General features: G+C 33.1%; 1 protein-coding gene and 1 long non-coding RNA gene across 3 annotated transcripts; one reads left to right on the forward strand and one right to left on the reverse strand.

Annotated features, from left to right (window-relative positions):
- The first annotated feature begins 222 nt into the window (after positions 1–222).
- LOC105645420 (receptor kinase-like protein Xa21) lies at positions 223–13,358 on the forward strand. The gene is made up of 7 exons (XM_089723256.1): positions 223–500; positions 564–691; positions 1,410–1,580; positions 1,689–1,927; positions 4,256–6,641; positions 6,736–7,145; positions 12,940–13,358. Exons 1-7 carry the CDS (start codon positions 223–225, stop codon positions 13,072–13,074), a joined length of 3,747 nt encoding a protein of 1,248 aa, XP_089579382.1. The 3' UTR covers positions 13,075–13,358.
- A 5,379-nt stretch (positions 13,359–18,737) lies between these two features.
- On the reverse strand, positions 18,738–19,932 carry LOC149495789 (uncharacterized). 2 transcript variants are annotated; one of them, XR_016321390.1, is made up of 4 exons: positions 19,671–19,932; positions 19,534–19,581; positions 19,204–19,269; positions 18,738–19,049 (listed from the first exon to the last, which is right to left on the reverse strand). It is a non-coding gene; the product is annotated as an uncharacterized LOC149495789 (long non-coding RNA). The 2 variants fall into 2 exon arrangements; XR_016321389.1 differs by having other exon boundaries at positions 18,738–19,269; positions 19,671–19,927.
- Between the last annotated feature and the right edge of the window lie 2,335 nt (positions 19,933–22,267).

A 22,267-nucleotide genomic window follows, 5' to 3' on the forward strand; every position in this document is an offset into this window, starting at 1 on the left:
AGTCGCAACTATCAGGCAGTCTGTTGAAATGAGTGCATAAATCATATCGCTTATGAGAAAGATACCTATTCAATCTGGAAGAAGTTGGAGGACATGTACGAACGTAAGAATGCCCAAAACAAAGCCTTTTTAATCGGAAAGCTTGTAAATCTAAAATACAGAGATGGCGAAAGTGCTTCAGATCACTTGGGCAGATTCCAAGAAATTTTGAACCAGCTAACGATGTCAAAAATAGTGCTAGAAGACGAGGTGCAGGCGCTATTCTTATTGAGTTCCTTGTCGGACAGTTGGGAGACGCTGGTTGTCACGCTTAGTAATATGTCAGAGGGGAATCTGACATTAGCCACAGTTAAGGAAAGTATTTTGAATGAAGAAACCAGAAGTAAGGAGAATGGTACGAGTAGCAACTCAGATGCACTCGTTATAGTTACAAAAAGGAGGGGGAGAACCAGATACCCCCAAAATCCAGACAAACGTGACAATTCACGGAGAAGATCCAAGTTAAGAAAAGATGTCACTTGCTATTAGTGTGGCAAGCCCGGTCACATCCAAAGACACTGCAGAAAGTGGAAGAAGGAACGAGCCAAAGAAAATGATGAGGAAAAGAAAGATGATACGAAGATAGCTTCAGTAGCTATTGATGTTGACGTACTTGGTGATGGTAGTGCACTGATTTCTCATGTTGGTATCAGTGAGTGTTCCACTAGTCAACAATCTCTTTGGATTGTTGACTCTGCATGTTCATATAATATTTCTTCAAAGAAGGAATATTTTTCATTACTTACCCTCAAAGATTACGGCCATGTCAAGACTTTGAATGGCACACATGTGAAAAATTGCGGCATTGGAACAATATGCATAAAAAACAATGCTAGTTATGATCTCTAGTTGGAAGATGTGAGATACACTCTTACGGCAAACTTCAATTTGATATCAGTTCATTGTCTTAATGAATTGGGTTATGCAAATCTATTTTTCAATAGAACTTGGAAGCTTTCCAAAGGTAACTTGGTATTCATTAGAGGAAGAAAGTTCAACACCCTCTACTACACCCCAGCCAAAGTTTGCACATGAGTGGTGAATGCAGTTGAAGATTCATCTGCTGAGTTGTGGCACAAATGACTTAGTCATTTGAGTGAGAAAGGAATGGAGATTCTCACCAAGAAGAAAATGCTATCTTTGAAAGGTTTGCCTATAAAAATATGGATTTATTGTTTGTCTGGTAAACAACATAGAGTTTCCTTTCAAAGACCCCCTTCTCCTTCTAGAAAGCCTAGTATTCTAGAATTGGTACACACCAATGTTTGCTCAATAGTTGACAAATCCTTAAGTGGTTGCTCATATTACATCAGCTTTATTGATGACCATTCAATATGAGCAATGAGAAGCCAGTTGTACTCCACCTGCAGGTCATTTCAAACTAAGTCTCAGTCAATGTCCTTCAAGTGAGAAAGAAAAAGAAGAACTGAAGAAGATTCCTTATGTATCTGCCGTTGGCAGCTTGATGTACGCCATGGTATGCACAAGACCGGAAATTGCTCATGCTGTTGGTATTGTTAGTCGATTTCTTTCAAATCCAGGTAAAGAACACTGGAATGCAGTGAAGTGGATTCTCAGGTATCTTAAGGGCACTTCCAAAATCTGCTTATGTTTTGGTAATAATAGACCTGTGTTAGATGGTTACACAGATGCAGATATGGGTGGTGATGTTGATTCGTGCAAATCAACTTCTAGATATCTGATGACCTTTGCAGGAGCAGCAGTTTCGTGGCAATCTAAATTACAAAAATGCGTTCCACTCTCATCCACTGAGGTTGAATATATCGCCATTACAAAAGCTAGCAAAGAACTCTTGTGGATGAAGAAATTCCTACAAGAATTGGGTATAGAACAAGAGAAGTACATTCTGCTATGTGATAGTCAAAGCGTGATACATCTCGGCAAGAATTTGACCTTTTATTTAAGGTCAAAGCACATTGATGTGAGGTATCATTGGATACGTGATGCGTTGGAGATGAAGTCATTTTAGATAGAAAAGATTCATACTGATAACAATGGCGCTGATATGATGACTAAAGCTTTGCCTATGGAGAAGCTTGTTACTTGCAGAAAGATAGCTGGTATGGCTAACGTCCCCACTTGAATGAGCAGGGAGAGATTTGTTGTGGCAGTGCCCACTCAAATGTGGGACCCACGCGCTTTTGTTTTGAAAAAAAAAAAGGGAGAAAACGCGTTTTTTCTTCTCCTGTAAATAGAGGGGAGGATTTGCATCTATACACACAACAAGAAGAACAAACACAAAAGAGAAAGAAAATCTTGTGTTTGAGAGAGTTATTCAGTTTTAGGAAGGGTCCTAAAATTAGGGAGAGAAAAATAGTAAGGAAATTATTTTTGGAAAACACTTTTGAGTGCCACTATTTTGTATTACTCTCTTTGTAAGCCTATTATTTTTTTGATAGTGGAAGAATCATTCGGAGTTTGTCCCGTGAACGTAGCCCTAAACAGTTAAGAATGAACCACGTAAATTTCTATGTGTCACAATTTTACTTTTCCGCTGCCGTAATTATTTTCGTAATCTTATTACCGGGCCCTAACAATTAGTTATTTCAATTCACTATATTAATTTTCTATTAACTTCAATTTTTTTGTTTTTAATTGTGCTATTATTGTAATCTATTTCTAATATTTCTATATTAATATAACAGGAAAGTAAAAATGATAAATAAACATAACTAATATATACTAATATGCATAACTAATACGTAAATGAATTTTTATAGTCCGCTTCTAATGATTTTTAATTATATAAATGAATTTTTAATTCACTTCTAATGATCTTAATGTAAATGAAAAAATAAGCACAATATTAGAAATATTATATAAAATTAGTCTAGTTATAATATAATTAAGCAATTAAACTTTCAACTGACTCTACAAAATAATTATGCTAATCAACATGTAAGGCTTAGTTTAATATAATATTATAAATTGATAGTTTATTATATTTATTAATAATATTAAATTATTTAATAAGTATTCGTGTGAACGCACATTGCTAAATACTATATATATTGACCGATAAAACCAATTAGATGATATCAAGAGTATAAAAATATATATGAATGAGGATGGAAACATTGAGATCACCAAAAACATCCCTATTAGTTTACATTAAAGATTTTAATTTTATTTATTGAAAGTTAATGATAATTTAATTTTTATTAGTTATATTAATTTTCTATTTAAGTCTAAATTCTATTAGATAAATTAATAAATTATATTATACACCGAATAAAGTATATAATTATATTAGCAATTCATATAATAATGATATCAAAATTATAAATGTTGCTCTAAAATAATGATTAATATAATAATTATTATACTAGCTATCTATCTATAATATATAAATGTAATAAGTTAAGTCAATCTAATCCTTGCTTTAAGAAATTTTATTATTTTGTTAGTTTATTATTTCATAAAATATTTTATTTTCTACTTTGTTAAGGTTGTTCATAATATTATAATTTATAACAAAAATTAATATAAAATTATATACAAATTAAATTATATATATAAATTAAATTACATCTATACTTGCAAGGAGTAAAAGTTAACGATTGCAAACGTGCAACGGACGTTGAAGAAAAACTAGTAAATCTAAATATACAATCATATTTCTGTATTTTTTTTAAAAATCTGTAATTTATTTTTATTATTATTAAATATTTATTATTTCAATAATGAAAAATTGAAAATCTATATATGTATTTCCAATTACAATTTACAACCGTTGTCATAATTAATTGCTTTTTTTATTTAATATTAAATTTGGTTTTTTTATTCTTTTTAACAATTGTTTTTATTTATAAATTTTATATTTTTAATTTTATCTAATAAATATATATAAAAATTCAACTCAACTGTATTGAATCCGGTCAAATATTCCAAGTTGAGTGAATTCATATTTTCACTGGTCAATAGCCAATTTAATTCTTAGAAAATTAATTCTAACTACTTATGAGACCGGATACAAAGGTTGATTTCCCTTAAACTTCGTTTGGACTTTGGTTGGGGTAGGTAATGGTCTCTTTCTTTTTCTTTTTTTTTTTTTTTTTTTTTAGGGAGAAAGGCAAAGTAAATGAAAATTTCATAACTTAAGGTTGTTTGGTGTGAAATATTGGAAGGAAATGTTAGATATTAAGACTATAAAAATATTCCACATAAAAGGTATTATTTTATTTAAATTAATTAGAATTATTCTTGTTTCACCGATGAAATCCCACAAGAAATCACCCATTTGAAAAGTTTAGAGAAACTCTTATTGACCAACAATTCAATATGTGGGAGAATTCCGACCAATATATCAAACTGCTCCAGTCTTATAGAGTTTGAACTTGGTCTTAACCAGATAGAAGGTGATATTCCTGTGGATATTGGCAAGTTGTCCAAGCTACAATATCTTCAAGTTTCTAGAAACAAACTAACAGGAAATATTCCTTATTCTATTGGGAACTTATCAAACTTGGATGCTTTATCGCTAGCCGACAATAAGTTGGTTGGAAAAGTACCTGAGACTATAGGACAGCTGCAGAAGCTTTTTTTCTTGAGTTTTCGTACAAATAGGCTTTCAGGTAGCATTCCTCTCTCTTTCTTCAATCTATCTTCCGTTGTCACTTTAGACATTTCTGAAAACCAATTTGAAGGCAATTTCCCTTCGGATTTAAGCATTTCTTTTCCAAGCATAAAATACTTTGTTGTTGCTAATAACAGCTTCACTGGAAAATTTCCTTCTTCATTGTCCAATGCCTCAAACCTAGTGGAGCTTGAAATGCCTGTAAACAAACTTACTGGAACTGTGCCTTCTCTTGAAAAGTTGTCGAAACTCAAGTCATTATCCCTTACTAGAAACCATCTAGGAACTGGTGGCGAAGCCGATGACTTGAGCTTTCTCTACTCTTTGACCAACATCACTTCATTAGAACTGTTGGCCATAAATGATAATAACTTCGGAGGTATTTTACCTGAAACTATAAGCAATTTTTCAACAGAGCTCAAAATGTTGTCAGTAGCTCAAAATCAGTTACTAGGAACCATACCAAGCAGAATAGGGAATCTTGTTAACTTGCAGCATTTTGATGTTTCAGTCAACCAACTTTCGGGTGTCATTCCGTACGATATAGGAAGGCTTCAAAATCTAGGGGAATTAGGCTTTGAAATAAACAAGTTCTGTGGGCACCTTCCACCCTTTTTAGGAAACTTAACAAAATTAGTTAAGCTCTATGCAGGGGCAAATAATTTTGTGGGTAAAATCCCTGCAAGTCTTGGAACTTTCAAATACATGGCTTATTTGGACCTTTCTCAAAACAATCTCAGTGGTTCTATACCCCCACAACTTCTAAGTCTCTCTTCATTATCAATCCATCTTGATCTATCTGAAAACAATTTGACTGGAACCTTACCCATGGAAGTTGGAAACCTAAAAAGCCTGGGCAGATTTTCTGTTTCTGGGAACAAGTTATCAGGAGAGATTCCAAGCACTCTTGGCAGTTGTTCAAGTATAGAAGCACTAGACATGAGAGGAAACGTTTTTCAAGGGCACATACCTGCATCTTTGAGTAACTTAAAAGCTCTACAATTTTTAGATTTATCTCATAACAATTTGACAGGTGAAGTTCCAGAATTTTTGGCACGCCTTCTCTTGTTGCTATATTTGAACTTGTCTTACAATAATTTTGAGGGTGTTGTGCCTAGTAAAGGTGTCTTTAGGAATATGAGTGTTACTTCAATTGAAGGAAACAATAAAATTTGCGGGGGCACGCCTGAACTCTATTTGCCTACATGTGTAACCATACTGCCTAAGAAGAGTGGATTGGGTCTTAGATTGAAATTTTTGGTTGCTATCATCATATCTACCCTTTGGGGAGTCATATTGGTTTTGTTTATTCTGCCTCTTTGTGTTTCCAAGTTTAGGCAGAAGAAGAGAAGGGTATCATCCATTTTGAACTTCTCAGAGGAGAAAATGTTAGAACTATCTTATGGCACTCTGTATAAAGCTACTAATAAATTTTCTGCAGCTAATTTGATTGGGACGGATGGTTTTGGGTCTGTTTATAAGGGAAAACTTGATATGGAAGAAAGTTTAATAGCTATCAAGGTGTTTAACCTTATGGACCGTGGAGCTTTAGAAAGTTTCTTAGCAGAGTGTGAAACTTTAAGAAACATCAGACACCGAAACCTTGTAAAGGTGCTAACTGTATGCTCCAGTGTTGATTATCATGGCAATGATTTTAAGGCTTTAGTTTATGAGTTCATGGCTAATGGAAGTCTAGAGGAGTGGTTGCATCCAGTTGTTGGTGCAGATGAGATAAATGTAGCATCAAGGAGCTTAAACATTCTGCAAAGATTAAATATCGCCATTGATGTAGCTTGTGCACTTGATTATCTACATCATCATTGTGCAGAAAAACCAATCATTCATTGTGATCTCAAGCCAAGCAATATTCTTCTCGATGAAGAAATGATAGGGCATATAGGAGATTTTGGTTTAGCTAAATTCCATATCGCGCCAAGCCATGCCGAAATGTCCAATCAATTGAGTTCTATTGGAATAAGAGGAACTATCGGCTATGCTCCTCCAGGTAATATTATTATTTTCAGTAGACACAGTATTTCCATACTTGAGTCCTTTCCAATAAATCTAACACTTACAAAGCCATTTTGTGCGTAAAGCAGAGTATGGCAAGGGCAATGAGGTGTCAAGAACTGGTGATGTCTATAGTTATGGTATTCTGCTGTTGGAAATGTTCACTGGGAGGAGGCCTGTGGATGGAACTTTCAACGAAGGTTTTAACCTTCATGATTATGTCAAGACTGCTTTGCCAGAACAAGCAGAAGAAATATTAGATCCTAGTCTTCTAAAGGAAGCAGCAGAGGAAATAAGCATGAAGAATGCTCAGAGCGGTAGAATAATGGAATTCTTGATTTCAATATTTGAAATAGGAGTAGCTTGTTCTGTTGAATCACCAAGGGAAAGAATAAGCATTGATAAAGCCACGAGTCAGCTAGTTTTGATTAGAGACGAACTTGTCAAGACTAGCGCATGGAGCTACGAATCAACTTCAAGTAACATAGACATTCATGAGGTAATACAATTAATTACACTTGCAGCCATGCTTTTTCTTTGCATAGCAATTAAAGGTTCAAGGTGCACTGCTGGAGCCTATTGGGTAAGGATGAAGTTCCAGCTAGTTAAAACAGAATACTGGTGTTAAACAGAATCTATCAAATTCTGTTGTGTAGATAGATTTATGTTACGTAAATATAGGAGTGTATTCTAATCCATAACTTGTATATATACTCTGCTGTATATTGTAAACATCAATTCAATTTAACATATATAGAAACCTTTCTTGTTATGGTATCAGAGCCTTCCGCTCTCTAAGCTTTTCTGATTACTAATTTTCTTTCTATATCAATTCAGTTTCTTTGTTGCAATGGGTGACGACTCTTCAAAGTCTCCTTCTCCATCAACAACATCTCCTGGTACTCCTGTGATACCCACAACTGCGTTAAGTCTAAACGCAGAAAACCAGTTGGTGTCTATTAATTCTGCAGCTCAAGCACCACTCAAATTAAACTCTACTAATTATCAGTCCTGGCATACGCAGTGGTATTCATTGCTTGTGGGCTATGATCTGATGAAATTTGTTGAAACTGAAATTCCAGCCACTCTTGCCACAGACCCGTTCTGGCTGCGTCAAGATCAACTCTTGCGCAGTGCACTTATTGCATCTCTCTCACCTGAATTAATTTCATTTGTTATTGGTGAAAATACATCTTTTGCTGTGTGGCGAACTTTAGAGAAGACGTATGCCAAACCGTCTCAAGCTCGAATCATGAGCTTGAGAGAGTCCTTGTTCAATGCGAAGATGGGTCGTTCTACTGCTACTGAGTATCTTCAGCGTATTAAAACTATCGTTGCTACGCTAGCACTGGCAGGTGTGACTGTTTCTATGGGAGAAGTCTTGCTTCATGTTCTTCGTGGTTTACCAAGTGATTATAAAGAAGTTGCGGCGGCACTCAGGGCTAGGGACAATGATGTCTCTTTTGATGAGTTATATGCTAAACTTACTGACTTCGAAAGTCAGTTATCTCACTCAGCTACCACAGTTGTGGCTCCAACGACTATAAATTCACTGCAGAACCGACCAAGTTCTGCTTTTCATAATTCCAAGCCCAGTGGATCTGGAACTGGGTCTGGTCATCGGAATTTTTCGAATTCTAAAGGCAAGGTGTCTTGTCAATTTTGTGATCGCCCTGGACACACTACCAAACAATGTTACAAACTGAAAAAATTGCTTCCCTGGCTGTTTGAGGGATCTTCGTCGCCGGCCAAACCTGTTGCTAAATCACAAGTCAATTGCGTGAATACCAACTCTGCTGCTCATCCGCGATGGATAGTGGATTCTGGGGCCAATCAGCATGTGGTTCACGATGTGCAAAACATGGCTGTTCATTCTGAATATGATGGAACCGATGATGTTGTTCTTGGTGATGGTACAGCTCATTCCATCTCTCATAAAGGTTCTGCTTTGCTTTTGACTAAAACAAAACCGTTACAGTTACAAAATGTTCTTTGTGTTCCTGCTCTTGATAAAAATTTGATCTCTGTTTATGAATTGTGTACTGCTAACAATGTTGAGGTTGCATTTAATCCTTTTATGTTTTGTGTAAAGGATTTGAACACGGGGGTGCGATTGGTGGAAGGGAAACCGGTTAATGGAATCTATGAATGGCCGCAGCAAGTGCCTGTCTCTAGCAATTCTTCGAGTCGAGTTTTACATACTGTTTCTCGTTCACCATCCTTATGGCATCAACGGTTTGGCCATCCGGCCACTCCGTTTTTGCGTCTTATGCTACGGCACCTTAATTTGTCTGTGTCTGATAATAATTTTTTCTGCAATTCCTGTAAGTGCAATAAAATGCACAAAAATCCTTTTTCGATTTCGTCAATGTCTAGTACTGCTCCTTTGGAGTTAATTTATTCCGATATTTGGGGACCTGCACCGGTTACTTCTATTGATGGTTTTTCTTATTATCTTATCTTTGTTGATCACTACACTAAATATGTCTGGCTATATACTTTGAAACGTAAATCTGAAGTGTCTGCAATCTTTCCTGTGTTCAAAACCTTGGTTGAGAATCATTTTAAAACGAAAATTGGATCTTTGTATTCTGATAATGGAGGTGAGTTTCTTCACCTTACGAGTTTCTTACAAGCACATGGTGTTTCCCATTTTCTGACCCCGCCTTATACACCTGAGCACAATGCTATTGCTGAGCGTCGACATCGGCATATTGTCGAAACTGGGTTAACTCTTCTCCATCAAGCTGATTTACCTCTTGAATTCTGGTCTTTTGCGTTTCATACTGCAGTTTATTTGATAAATCGAATGCCTTCTCCGATTCTTCACAATCAATCACCATTTTTTAAACTTCATAACAAAGAGCCGAATTACACCAAATTAAAAGTCTTTGGCTGCTTGTGTTACCCCTGGATTCGGCCATACACTTCTAATAAATTAGAAAAACGCTCAACACCATGTGTCTTTTTGGGTTATTCTGTCAATAGAAGTGCTTTTCAGTGTTATGATCCTGTTGCAAATAAGCTTTACATATCTAGACATGTTGATTTTGTTGAATTTACGTTTCCATATCCTACGTTCCAAAAGTCTCCTAATTCTAGTCCAAATTCTGATTCGATTGATGTTTGGTCACCGCTTCACTATATTTTGCCAGCTACTCGTTCTTCCAATTTTGTGCAGGATTCAAGGTTCCATTCTTCGGCTTCTCGGTTGTCCCATCAAACCTCCACCAATTTGCAATCTCCTGCGTTATGCAGTACAGGTATGGATTTCTTCCCTTCACCTACTGTTTCCATTCCTACCCCTATTCCTGCGCCTGATGTTGAGCAGAGTATTATACCTGTATCTGTTCCTGTGGTTCAGCCAAGTCATTCTATGATTACCAGGGGGAAAAATAATATCACAAAACCAATTCAGAGACTGAATCTTCATACTGTTGTGCGAGAAAATCAAAAATTCTTTGTTCCTAAGAATGTTGCTCAAGCTTTGAAAGATCCTCAGTGGCGACGAGCCATGGAGGAAGAGTATACTGCACTTATGAAACAACACACCTGGACGTTGGTTCCTTCTGACAAAGCCTCCAATATAGTCAGCTGTAAGTGGTTGTTCCGGATAAAATGTGATTCTAAAGGGGTTCCCGTGCGTTACAAAGCACGTTTGGTCGCTCGTGGTTTTACTCAAAGACCAGGCTTGGATTATGATCAGACATTTGCCCCAGTGGCTAAACATCCAACTGTCCGTATTCTCTTATCACTTGCTGTTGTTAATGGGTGGAACTTGCGACAGGTTGATGTCAATAATGCCTTTCTTCATGGCAAATTGACGGAAGAAGTGTTTATGGAACAGCCACATGGATTTGTTGATGCCAAATATCCTCATTTTGTTTGTCATCTCCGAAAATCGTTGTATGGGTTGAAACAGGCTCCACGAACCTGGTATACTGAATTGGTAACTGCTTTGCGTGAGTTTGGTTTCGAGCAGTCCAAGGCTGATACATGTCTGTTTGTTTATGCTCTTACAGGGGTTGTTCTTTATATATTAATCTATGTCGATGACATAATTATAACAGGGAATGATGCTGCCATTGTTGATCGTTTTATTATTGACTTTGGTAAACGGTTTTCGATTAAGGATCTGGGTGAGCTGCATTTCTTTTTGGGTGTTGAGGTTTCCCGAAGTCCCACTGGAATTTTCTTATCACAAGAAAATTATATTCAAGAACTATTGGAAAAGGTGGGTATGCATGAATCGAAAGCTGCACCTTCCCCAATGACATTGTCAATAACGTTGGCAAAGAATGACTCCTCAGAGTATGACAATCCAACGCAATATAGAATGGTTGTTGGTAGCCTTCAGTATTTACTGCTCACGCGTCCAGATATTGCTTTTGCAGTAAATCGATTAGCTCAATATAGCTCCAAGCCAACTATCAATCACTGGGCTGCTTTAAAACGCTTGCTGCGTTACTTGAACGGTACAAGTTCTTATGGGATACAGCTTTACTCTTCCTCTCCAATGACTCTTCATGCGTTTTCTGACTCGGATTGGGCTGGTAACATTGATGATCGACGGTCTACTGGTGCCCATGTCATATACCTTGGGAAGAACCCGATTGCATGGAGTTCAAAGAAGCAAGCCTCTGTAGCTCGCTCCTCTACAGAGGCAGAGTACAGGTCCGTGGCAAACACATCTGCGGATATTATATGGATCAAAAATTTGCTATCTGAAATGCATGTTCAGCTTTCACATGTACCGGTCATTTACTGTGATAATCTAGGAGCTAAGTATGTTGCTGAAAATCCTGTTTTTCATTCTAGAATGAAACATTTAGCTCTTGACTATCACTTTGTTCGTCAACAAGTTCAAGATGGTATGTTACGTGTTCAATATGTTTCCACCAAAGAACAGCTAGCTGATATGTTAACCAAGCCCCTGTCGAAGCTGGCCTTTCTGAAGCAACGAGACAAGATTGGCGTCCGAGATCGACTGCCATCTTGCGGGGGTGTATTGGGTAAGGATGAAGTTCCAGCTAGTTAAAACAGAATACTGGTGTTAAACAGAATCTATCAAATTCTGTTGTGTAGATAGATTTATGTTACGTAAATATAGGAGTGTATTCTAATCCATAACTTGTATATATACTCTGCTGTATATTGTAAACATCAATTCAATTTAACATATATAGAAACCTTTCTTGTTAGAGCCTAGGCACACATCTGAGTGGGGTGAGATGCAAAAATTAAAAAGACATATAACAACTTCAAATTTGAACAAAAAAGTTCTCGTCAATAATGTGAAACATATTACCAACAAAAGTTAGTCCGAATGGAAAGGACTCGAGTCTCCTAAATAAGAGGTTGTGTATTTGATCCTTGGTTGATAGAAAAAGTTACCATTAAGAGTGCTCTCGCCTTATGGGTGACTCGAATAGAATAAAGCTTAAACCCAATGGCCCGGAGACACCTGTAATATCAATCAAAATAAAAAATATAAAATATACAAAACCTTAAACAACAAATGTAAATTATCAGTTCCTCCTAATAACTAGTTGCATTAATTATATTGCAAATATTATTTTCTATTTTTTTTAATTGCAATTTTGCAAATCCGAAAAACTTTTAAGGTATTGAATTTAAATAACAGAGAATAGAACAGAAGGGAGAGAAATAACAAAAAAAAAAAAAAGGTTGCATAACACCTTTGTTTGCACCTTGCGCCGACGCCTAAAAGCACTTGCCTCACTATTCTCACCCACCTTTGAGTGTTTAAAGGTTCCAGCCTTGCGTCCTAAGTAAGGCGCGCATTTAATAATTATGCTTTGTCAACTTTTTTTTTTTTTTTTTTTCACTCATGTAGCGTTCCATGTTGTAGCTGTGTATTTACACAGAAAGTCTAGTTTTACTTACAGGTCAACACTCAGCATATCTTGACCATCGACCGAGACCGATCACTTAAGGACTGCAACATAGCTTCCTTTCATTGTTTTCCATTAAGCACTTCAATTATGTTAACAATGGTAAAATGATATCATACAAAATTAAAATGTTGTTCTTCGCCTAATATTCACTGCATGTATTAAGATCTTAATGCATTTTTAAGCATTTAAGGCGAAAAGAAGATCTAATACAACAATTAAATCATGAGCATTTAGAATTTTTGTGGGCATTTACACATAGTTTTGGGCCATTTAGGTAGATTTAATTACAATTTTTATAGTATATTGTGTAAACAATACTACATTTTGCCAACTGCACCATATTCTTGTAATCCTAGACTTGTTTATTATGAATAGGTAAAAAATGGAGCATTTAGGGCTAAAAAGAGGCAGAATAAAGCAAATCTCCTCACCTGCAGCGAAAGAGAACTTGACGGGTCGATTGGCGACCATTGGAGCACTAATAAATCGTCACTAAGAGGCCTGTCCTAAGGCACAAATTGACGACATAGCGGACGGGCACTGAAAGAACAAACTCACAGCCGGCATCTCAAGTGTACATTTCAACCTAGACGCTAAGGGTTAAAGAGCATATCAACGATACTCCTGACATGTATAGAAGAAATGAATCCACTCCAGTCCATTAAGTCGTTGAAGCATCTCTCTTTCTTCAAGCATTTCTACAATAATGTAGTTGTAAATATTTATTTTGATTTCAATGTATGGTTGGTAGCTCTTAATTAAACTGTAGTGAGTTCAATGCTTGTGAATGTAAATGTCAGACTTCTGCATGAATTTATATGAGCAAGTGAAGTATCAGAAGATGAAATATACCATTGGAAAGACTAAATATTTAACCAGAAGTTTAGACTTAGGAATACGCTAGATCCATTAAGGATTAAAGAGAATCAATAAACTTAGTGAACTATAATCATCATTAGACCATAAAAGTAGGTAATTTATATTTTAAGCACGCCTTCTTGGAAAAGAGTCTAGGATAGTGTTGGACTAATCCTCCTTCAAGTGTGCCAATATATGTTGAGAATGAGTAAACTTTATTAAGTTGCTAAAGTCAAAAGAGGTTAACTCGAATGACTTTGCAAGTTGCAACTCTTTTCTGCCCTTTTTCAATTTTAAGTTAAGATCTTTAAGTTTAAACTTTATTAAACTTTAGACAATTGCTAGTAATTTAATGCCCAATCCTACCATTCTTTGAGGAAAATAACTTTATCTATATTACTCGAATAACCAGTATACTTGCAAAGTTCTATCAAGTAGAAGACGACATTCACGCTTTAAATTCCATTTAGATTGACTCAAATTGTTAATAATATTTAAAATATACTCCTTAGATTGACCAACATGACAACTCCCATGTTGGCTCAAGGCCAATTTTCTTGTCCTAAAATTTTGATAATTATGCAAACCAAAATCAAGCTACTACAAACCAAGATTTTTTATTGAAGACCATGAAGTTTAACGAAGACATTTTTTTTTTGTTGGTATTTTATTAAGTTTTAGGAATTATTGTATGAAACGCCCCGGAAATTTATTTTCACAAATTGTTCATTTAAAAATTTAACCGTAAATTTCAACCAATGAAATTTAAAAAAAAAAAAATTTTCTATGCTACGAAACGAACCCGAAAACTAAATTTAAATTGTCAACTCAGTCGAAAAACATGTAAACCAGTTTAAAACCGAACCAAAACTCGCAATTTTGACCAAACCGAACTCAAATCGAACCTAAATCACTCTAGAACTCAAATCAATAGATCTCTGAGAAAAATTTTACCAAATCTCCTTTAATAATATCCCAAGACTTCTTGAAAAAATCCATAGTGTAACCATCTGGTCCTGGAGCTTTAGAAGATGCACAACTCCATAATGCTTCTTTTATTTCCTCCTCTAAGAATGTGGCCTCTAACATTTTACTCTCTTCATCTGATAAGAGCTTAACAACATTGCTAGCCAAAAAAGGGCGAGGCATAGGATCATTAGAGTAAATCGAAGAGAAATATTGAACTAATGCATTTCTAACCTTGTTAACCTCAGATAGCCATCTGCCTTCAAATTTAATGTCTCCTATATGATTTTTAACATTCCATCTATTTATAATATCATGAAAGAATTTTGTGTTTGCATCCCCTTCACGAAGCCATTGAATTCTTGATTTCTGTCGTAACAAACTTTCAAAAGAACACTGCAAAACTCAGAGTTTTTAGCATAAAGATTTTCAGTATTGAACGTCATTAGCGAAAAGAAGTGTTCACTCTGCTTGTGTGTCTAATGTCGAAACCGTTGATTTTAGAATCAACAGCGTCAGTTTTGTAACGGAACCATGGACACCCCTACATGGCTGTGCTGTTACAAATTTTTCATTTCTGGTTTCTCGTCCGTTGTGCTTGCTTTTCAATGGCCTTTATGTTTCTTTTTTCTTTTATCGATAATTTGTAATTCAAATTATTAAAATTTTTTTTCTCTTTATTTCTTTGATTAAGATGAGATCATTCAAAAATCTAAGCAAAGTTGAAGGTCTGCACATCTTTGTTTGTTTGATTGTTTTGTTTCTTTAATTCATTTTTGTAGAGAGAGAGAGAGAGAGAGAGAGAGAGAGACTAAAGTGAAGAAGGAGAAAAGAGGGAGGGGGGAGATAAACCCTAACTTGCTGACGTGGATTAAAAAATTTTCTGATTGGATTAACGTCAACTTTTTGGTAAGGATTGGACCGGATTCTGGTTCTAATAATTATAAAATTAAAAGTTGGATTATTTTAAAATTTAAGAACGATGACTTGTCCCGCATAGTCTTAGGTGGGCAACCAACTACTACAATTATTATAACTTTTAATTAATGTTTCAACAGGTATGATGTTCCATTCATCCCTTCAAAAAAAAAAAAACGTTCCATTCATGAAAAGGGACATTTGGCCCCTCTTCTATGAAAAAAAAAAAAAAAAAAAAAGATTCAAAGTTGGAACATTTTTTTTATTGGTTGTTTTTATAACATTCAAATCACTTTCCCCCTTAATTTCTATCCTTTATAATTTACCCCACTCATATTCTTTCTAATCCTGATTTCGTCCCTCAGTTTGAATAATATATAGTAAAATAATTTTTATTTGTCACTTTTTTATTTTTGAAATACTTTACTAGTTAAATTATAATAAAATATAGTAAAATCAAAAGTATGTGACCCAAAACTTCTGTCACTCCGTCTCTCATTTATCTAATACTTGAAAAAATATAATTTATTACTCGTTAAAATATTCAAAATAATTTATATTTTTTAGCAAAATAATCACTTTAAAATGACTTTTATTTTGAAAATGAAAGAGTTTGAGATGAAAATATGACGTTCTATTAAAATAATGCATTACATATTGCAAAAAATTGAAGGAGCTAATTAACATGACTTGCAATGCCCATCTGACTCTGCCGTTTGTATTAATTTCAATAACTTGTAACCTTACGTAAATTTACTTGAATTTACTTCAAGTTATAATAATAACCCACACAGCCCTTTTCTACGTCCATTACCTCCTATTTACCTTATCTCGGGTCCACGTCAATAATATACACAACATTTGATACGCCCAAAGACTGTTAAAATTGAATCGAGTGTATCTTTAACTTAATATATAAATTTGACCTTGATGATCTATTTTATTATAACTCTCACAATTTTATAAGAGTTCAATCGGTTACGGAATTTTAAAAAATTTCAGAATTTTAATTTCATTTGATAAACATATGATATTTGATTTATTCGATAAATAGATTTAATATTATAATTCATGATTGTATTTTATATTTTTTAAAAAACAATATGAAATTAAATTGATCAAATTTTTAATTCATTTTTTTTAATCTTTACTATAAATGATAGTTTATGATGTATTTTTATATTTTCTTTGTTTTATAAATATTTATAAATAGTATTTTAAAATTTTAAAAATTAAAGAAATAATTCTTTTAATAATATTTAAATAAAATTATCGAACGACTTAAACACTATATAATTAAAATTAATATCTTTAAAAGTTATGGTAAATTATCACTTCATGTAATTTTAATACACGAAATGTTTTTTTCTAGAGAAACTTATTATTTAAATCAAATATTTTTATTATCTTATAATTATTTATTTTATTTTTATTAAAAAGTTTTGACCATATATAATATTACCTTTCTTCCATAATACTTGCATATTTGAAATTTCACATTTCTTAAGAAAATTATTAAATTTAATAAGTTACAATAAATTATTGAATAAATTGACTATATTATCCTTAATTAAATACTAATTCTATAAAAAAACCATTAAATTGAAGCAATAATTATTAGTCATAAAGGGTAAAAAGGAAAAAAAATGAATTTATTATTTTTTAAAACCATAAATTTGATAAACATTTGGAATAAACTATTTTTTCAAATACGACAAGTATTATAAAACGGAGATAATATATTTATTTATATATTTATTCATATAAATAAATATGTTTTTATTCTCCTAAAATAAATTTCTGACTTCTCACTCGTCATGTCATTTTACTTTTATATTTAATAACAACTATGTTTCCGGTAAAAATGAAATGTAAAAATATAAATTCTACGGTTGAAAAGTAAATATGAAAAGTAGAAAGTTTGGAACACCCGCGAAAAAATTCAAAGGATTTATCTTTAGTTAGCTGAACTAACGGTGGGCTCGACAAAATTTAATTAAATAAAAGTGGGCCCATGTTCGCCCTTTGAAACTTTAACAGCCTTCATTTGTCCACGTTCAATGATGCTGACTTTGTTCCTACTCCTAATAATTTCCTCAAATGTGGGTCCCACATTATACCAAACTTCAAGTTTTTCATGTGCAATATTGTTGTTAACTTTAGTCCTCCGATGCATCGTTTTTTATATTTGTTGACTTGACAACGTCAAACAATTACCGCGAAAGGGGTGCAAGCATTTCAGTATATCAATTAAACATTTAAAACGACTAAATGCGCGGACTTGATATTTTAACCCAATTTTGTTTTTTATTTATAGGTCTGTTTCATAAAATTAATTATTTTAATTGAGTAGTCAGTAACTATTTAAATAGTTTTTATAAAATTTAAAAAATTAAATATTATAAAATTAATTTTTTTATAAAATGTTATTTTAACCTTTGAAAGTTACTTCAAATCTTATATTACTAAGTATCATAAAAAATAACATTTATTATTTTAATCGGTCAAAACATTAAAATTATAAGTTGTTGTCGAACTGCTTAAGTAAATGCTTTAATGATTATTTTAAAAAAAATAAAATGGACAGTATAAAAAATGTTTCTTGTATGTAGGTGGAGATTAAAATTGACTCATATAATGAAAGTAATAATGATAGAGAATAACAATGCTTAAAATGTAAAAAGAGATGTGATAGGCTTTTTCGCAAATATACAAAATCGCAAACAAATAATAAAGAGTGAATAGAGTATCATTCCCGCAACGATTGTTTACTAAATATTAAAATTGTATTAACCTACTACAAAAAAAACGGCATTTTGCGACCGACCAATCGGTCGCAAAATGCCAAAAAATCGGTCGCTAAATTCAATTAGTGACCGATATTTTTTGGTCGCAAATATGCTCGTCGCAAACTATTTTGCGACCGATTTTTTCGTCGGTCGCAAATTGGTCGCAGAAAATTCTGTCGCAATTCGATCGCAAATTGTAAATTTAAAATTTTTATTTTTGGTCGCTAATCGGTCGCAAATTAGTCGCAAAATTAAAAAAATTAAAAAAAAAATAAATATAGAATGTACAGCAGCAAATTTAGGAAAGACTGCAAAAAGGCAAAAGTCAGCATACATGCTTTAGCATATAGAATGTACCAGACTAGTAGTGATTGGCAAAAATACTCCATAGCAAGTATCTCAACAAATAAAAGAGTTAAGAAAAATAACTAAAATCTAAGTTACCAAACAACTATAAGTGGTTAACTTCTTCAGAGAAATAAAGAAAATGAAATTTCCTTTTCAACCCTCAAATACGGTCCATAGGAAGCTACACTTATAAAACTTCAATGTGATAAAGAACGTTACAAAACTTCAGTATAAAACTTCAAATGACCCATTTATACGAAACTATACATATAAACACCAGTATAACTCCTGGTATTAACCACAAATAAAGGTATAATTCTTTGTCTTCAGAATTCAGACACTATACATTTGTTCAAAAAAATCACTAAACAATTTTATCAACATTGAATAAAATCTATCAAATTAAAAATAAGGCATACAAGCAATTATGATGTTATTTTGCAAGATAACAAAAAGCACAAACAAAAGAATAAAAAATTGATCATTTCATTATTTCTCTTATCAGCTACCACGCTCAATAGCATCCTCAACAGCAGCATCTAACATCTCAGTCAAGGAAGGGTGAGCAAATGCAGTAACTAAAGGTATACCTTCAGGATACTTGGACTAAATTGGAGTGCAGGATCACAGTTTTGATTAGACAGAAGCATTCTCAAGTAGTCAATAAATGCTTAAAACCAATTCTATGATCCTAGGAGCAGGAAAAATTAATCCAAATTTCAAAAAAAAAAAAAAAATCAACATGAACTCAATAAAATACCTGCAAGAACTGGACAGGCTGGGAAATTCCAAGTTTGTTCAGAGTGTCATAGCTTATAAAAGAATTCTGCAGCAAAGTGGAAACGATAAATAATAAAGATAGCAGTAATCTTTTTCTGTCTTACAGGCTAGAAAAGTGCAGAAGGAAGAGAACTATAGTGTCACTCAGCATTATGGAATATTGTAGAAATTTGCATTAAGATAGCAAAGCTACATGATTGAGCATTATATTCAAAATATGCTTAATGAGATATTGAGAAACTGGCAATGCATGAGCTTTTGCAACTCAATAATGCAAACTTAAAAAGACTGGGGGGCACAAGACTCAAACCTGTGAAAAGAAAGAATCCACGCACTCCTTTTGAGCAGTGGCAAAGACCTGTTGCACAATTAAACTTGATATAAGAACAAGATATTACAATTTAATGGAATACCATGAGCACATGAAAAGTGAAGCATCAAACAAACATGTCAAAAGCTTCAGTTAAGATGTTGCAGGCTGAATCCGCTTCAATCTTTGGGCCACTTGCTTCATGGAAGGTCTGGATGAAAAAAGCTTCAGTTAAGATGTTGCAGGCTGAATCCGCTTCAATCTTTGGGCCACTTGCTTCATGGAAGGTCTGGATGAAAGAGAAACAACAACAACAACAACAACAACAACAACAACAACAACAATAATAATAATAATAGTAATAATAATAGTAACAACAACAACAACAACAACAATAATAATAATAATAATAATAATAATAATAATAATAATAATAAGAGTAACAATAATAATAATAATACTAATAATAATAATAATAATAGTAATAATAATAATAATAACAGTAACAATAATAATAATAATAATCATAATAACAGTAACAATATTAATAATAATAATAATAATAATAAATAATTAATAATAATAATAACAGTACCTCATTTGTAATCGCAAATACACAAAACTTACCAAAAATTATTATAATAAAAACACATAAAATTGCAAAAAAAAAAAAATCGAAAAAAAATTGCAAGACTTACCTCAACTTGTGTCCAAATAGCAATGGAGTGAACGGAGTTGCAATGGAGCGGAGATGGCGGCGTCAGGCGGGCTGGAGCGGCGTCAGGAAGGACTGGAGCGGCGCTGCGAACGGAGGAGAGGAGAGGAGGAGGAGAAGAAAGAAAGAAGAAGAAAGAAGAAAGAAGAAAGAAGAAGGAGGGCGTCTGGCGTTTAAAGCCCAGTCGGTCGCAAATGTCATTAATATCGGTCGCAATTTTTTAACTCGGCGACGTCGGTTTACTTCGCAATAAAATTGCGACCGATTTGCGACTCAACCTGTCGATCGCAAAAAATCGGTCGCAAATCGGTCTCAAAACTTATTCCTAATTTTGAAGCGCGCAATTTTGCGACAGAAAAAATGTAGTCGCAAATCGGTCGCAAATCCGTAGTACACTAGTCGCAAACTGAAAAACAAACTCGCGGAAATTTTTAGCGCTACAATTAGCTACTGTTTGTCTATAGGTTGCAATTCGGTCACAAAATTACGACCGATTTTAGGCGGTCGCAAAAATCGGTCGCAAATCGGCGATTTTTTTGTAGTGGCCGATGATAAGAAGTAAATAATCTAGAAATTTAAATTGAAGGAAATAAAAGAGAATAAAAAGAAATTAAGCAAGAATAATGAACAAAAGCAAAAAAATCCCACAAAGAAATTAAGTATGAGAGTTTAGTTTGACATAATAATTAAATCAAACATAATCAAACTTGTAAATAATCCCATAAAAAATAATGAACTAAAAGAGAGTTTAAAATAAAAAATAGTCAAAAAAAAAAAAAAATTAGCGACTACAGTGAAAAAAAGATTTTAATTTTCTATCAAAAGCAACTTAAAGTTTTTGAAACCAAAATTATTGTTCCTGTTGTTCATCAACTCTCCATCAGTATGATGCAAATGAGTTAACATGCGCCCAAAGTAGATGGTGGGATTAGCTTAGAAATAAAATATAATATATACTAGATAGTACTAGAGGTTTGAACAACAAGTTTAATCAAAAAGTACATTAGGCTGTGTCCGCCATTTTGAGTAATTTCTATCGAAAACGCTAAACATAGGGTGTTTGATAATATAACATTTAAACTAATTTTTAGAGGTTAAAAAATAACATTTTATAAAAAGTTAATTCATGTAATACTTAACTTTTAACATTTCATAAAAAACTACTCGAATAACTAATACAGTTAAACACTACTAAAACAGATAACAACTAGCAAAACATTTAATTTTACCGAACAAACCACTTAATCAACTACTACATCACATAATTTTAAGAGTTCTACTTTCTCTTACACAAAAAATGATCGATACATTTAATCATAGCTTAATTTAAACCAAAAATATCTAAAAGCTAAAAAAATAAATTGGTCCCTAATTCATAATCAAATAAGTCATGGACATCATAATTAGTTTTTAAAAATAGAATTTTTCATATATTAATTTGACTATAATTTAGGGTCTAATTTCAATTTTTCTTAACTAAGAAATATACTATAGTAACATAGAAAAACGTTAGGACTCCTCCTTAAGACTCAAATTTGTTTTTGGAAAAAGCTTTAGCAGAAATAACAGTTATGGCCAAAAAAAAAAAAAAAAAAAAACAAATTATGGCTTTCTAAATTTTGAAAGGACCTATTACGCCCATAAATTTAAAAATTTTGATGACATTACATACACGCAATAAAAGTTTCTCAGTTTTTGACTTTTAGATTCAATTGAGCCTAGTTAAGGTGGATTATATATGAATCTTTTATCATTATAATAGCTAGAATAAGCAAAGTAATATATATATATATATATATATATATATATATATATATATATATATATATATATGTTCTTTTTATGATGTGCAATACATGTTAACTATACTCATTATATATTGATTTTTTTATACTCGTTTATTTTTTTATTTATATAATTAAAGTATAAATTCTTATTTAGATTGCAATAAATATAGTGATTTTTACATATACAGTAAAATATTTTTTTAGTTATATGTCTTGCACTGTAATATCTCAT

This window comes from Jatropha curcas, chromosome 6, assembly GCF_041381405.1.
Source record: "Jatropha curcas cultivar XTBG-Jc1 chromosome 6, XTBG_Jcur_1.0, whole genome shotgun sequence".
Taxonomy (NCBI): Eukaryota; Viridiplantae; Streptophyta; class Magnoliopsida; order Malpighiales; family Euphorbiaceae; genus Jatropha; species Jatropha curcas.

Coding starts and splice junctions, on each gene's coding strand:
- LOC105645420 (XM_089723256.1), top strand. CDS start 223: ATGTCAAAAATAGTGCTAGAAGACGAGGTGCAGGCGCTATTCTTATTG. Junction 501..563: donor AATTCACGGAGAAGATCCAA/GTTAAGAAAAGA, acceptor AAGACACTGCAG/AAAGTGGAAGAAGGAACGAG. Junction 1,581..1,688: donor TCGATTTCTTTCAAATCCAG/GTAAAGAACACT, acceptor ATGGTTACACAG/ATGCAGATATGGGTGGTGAT.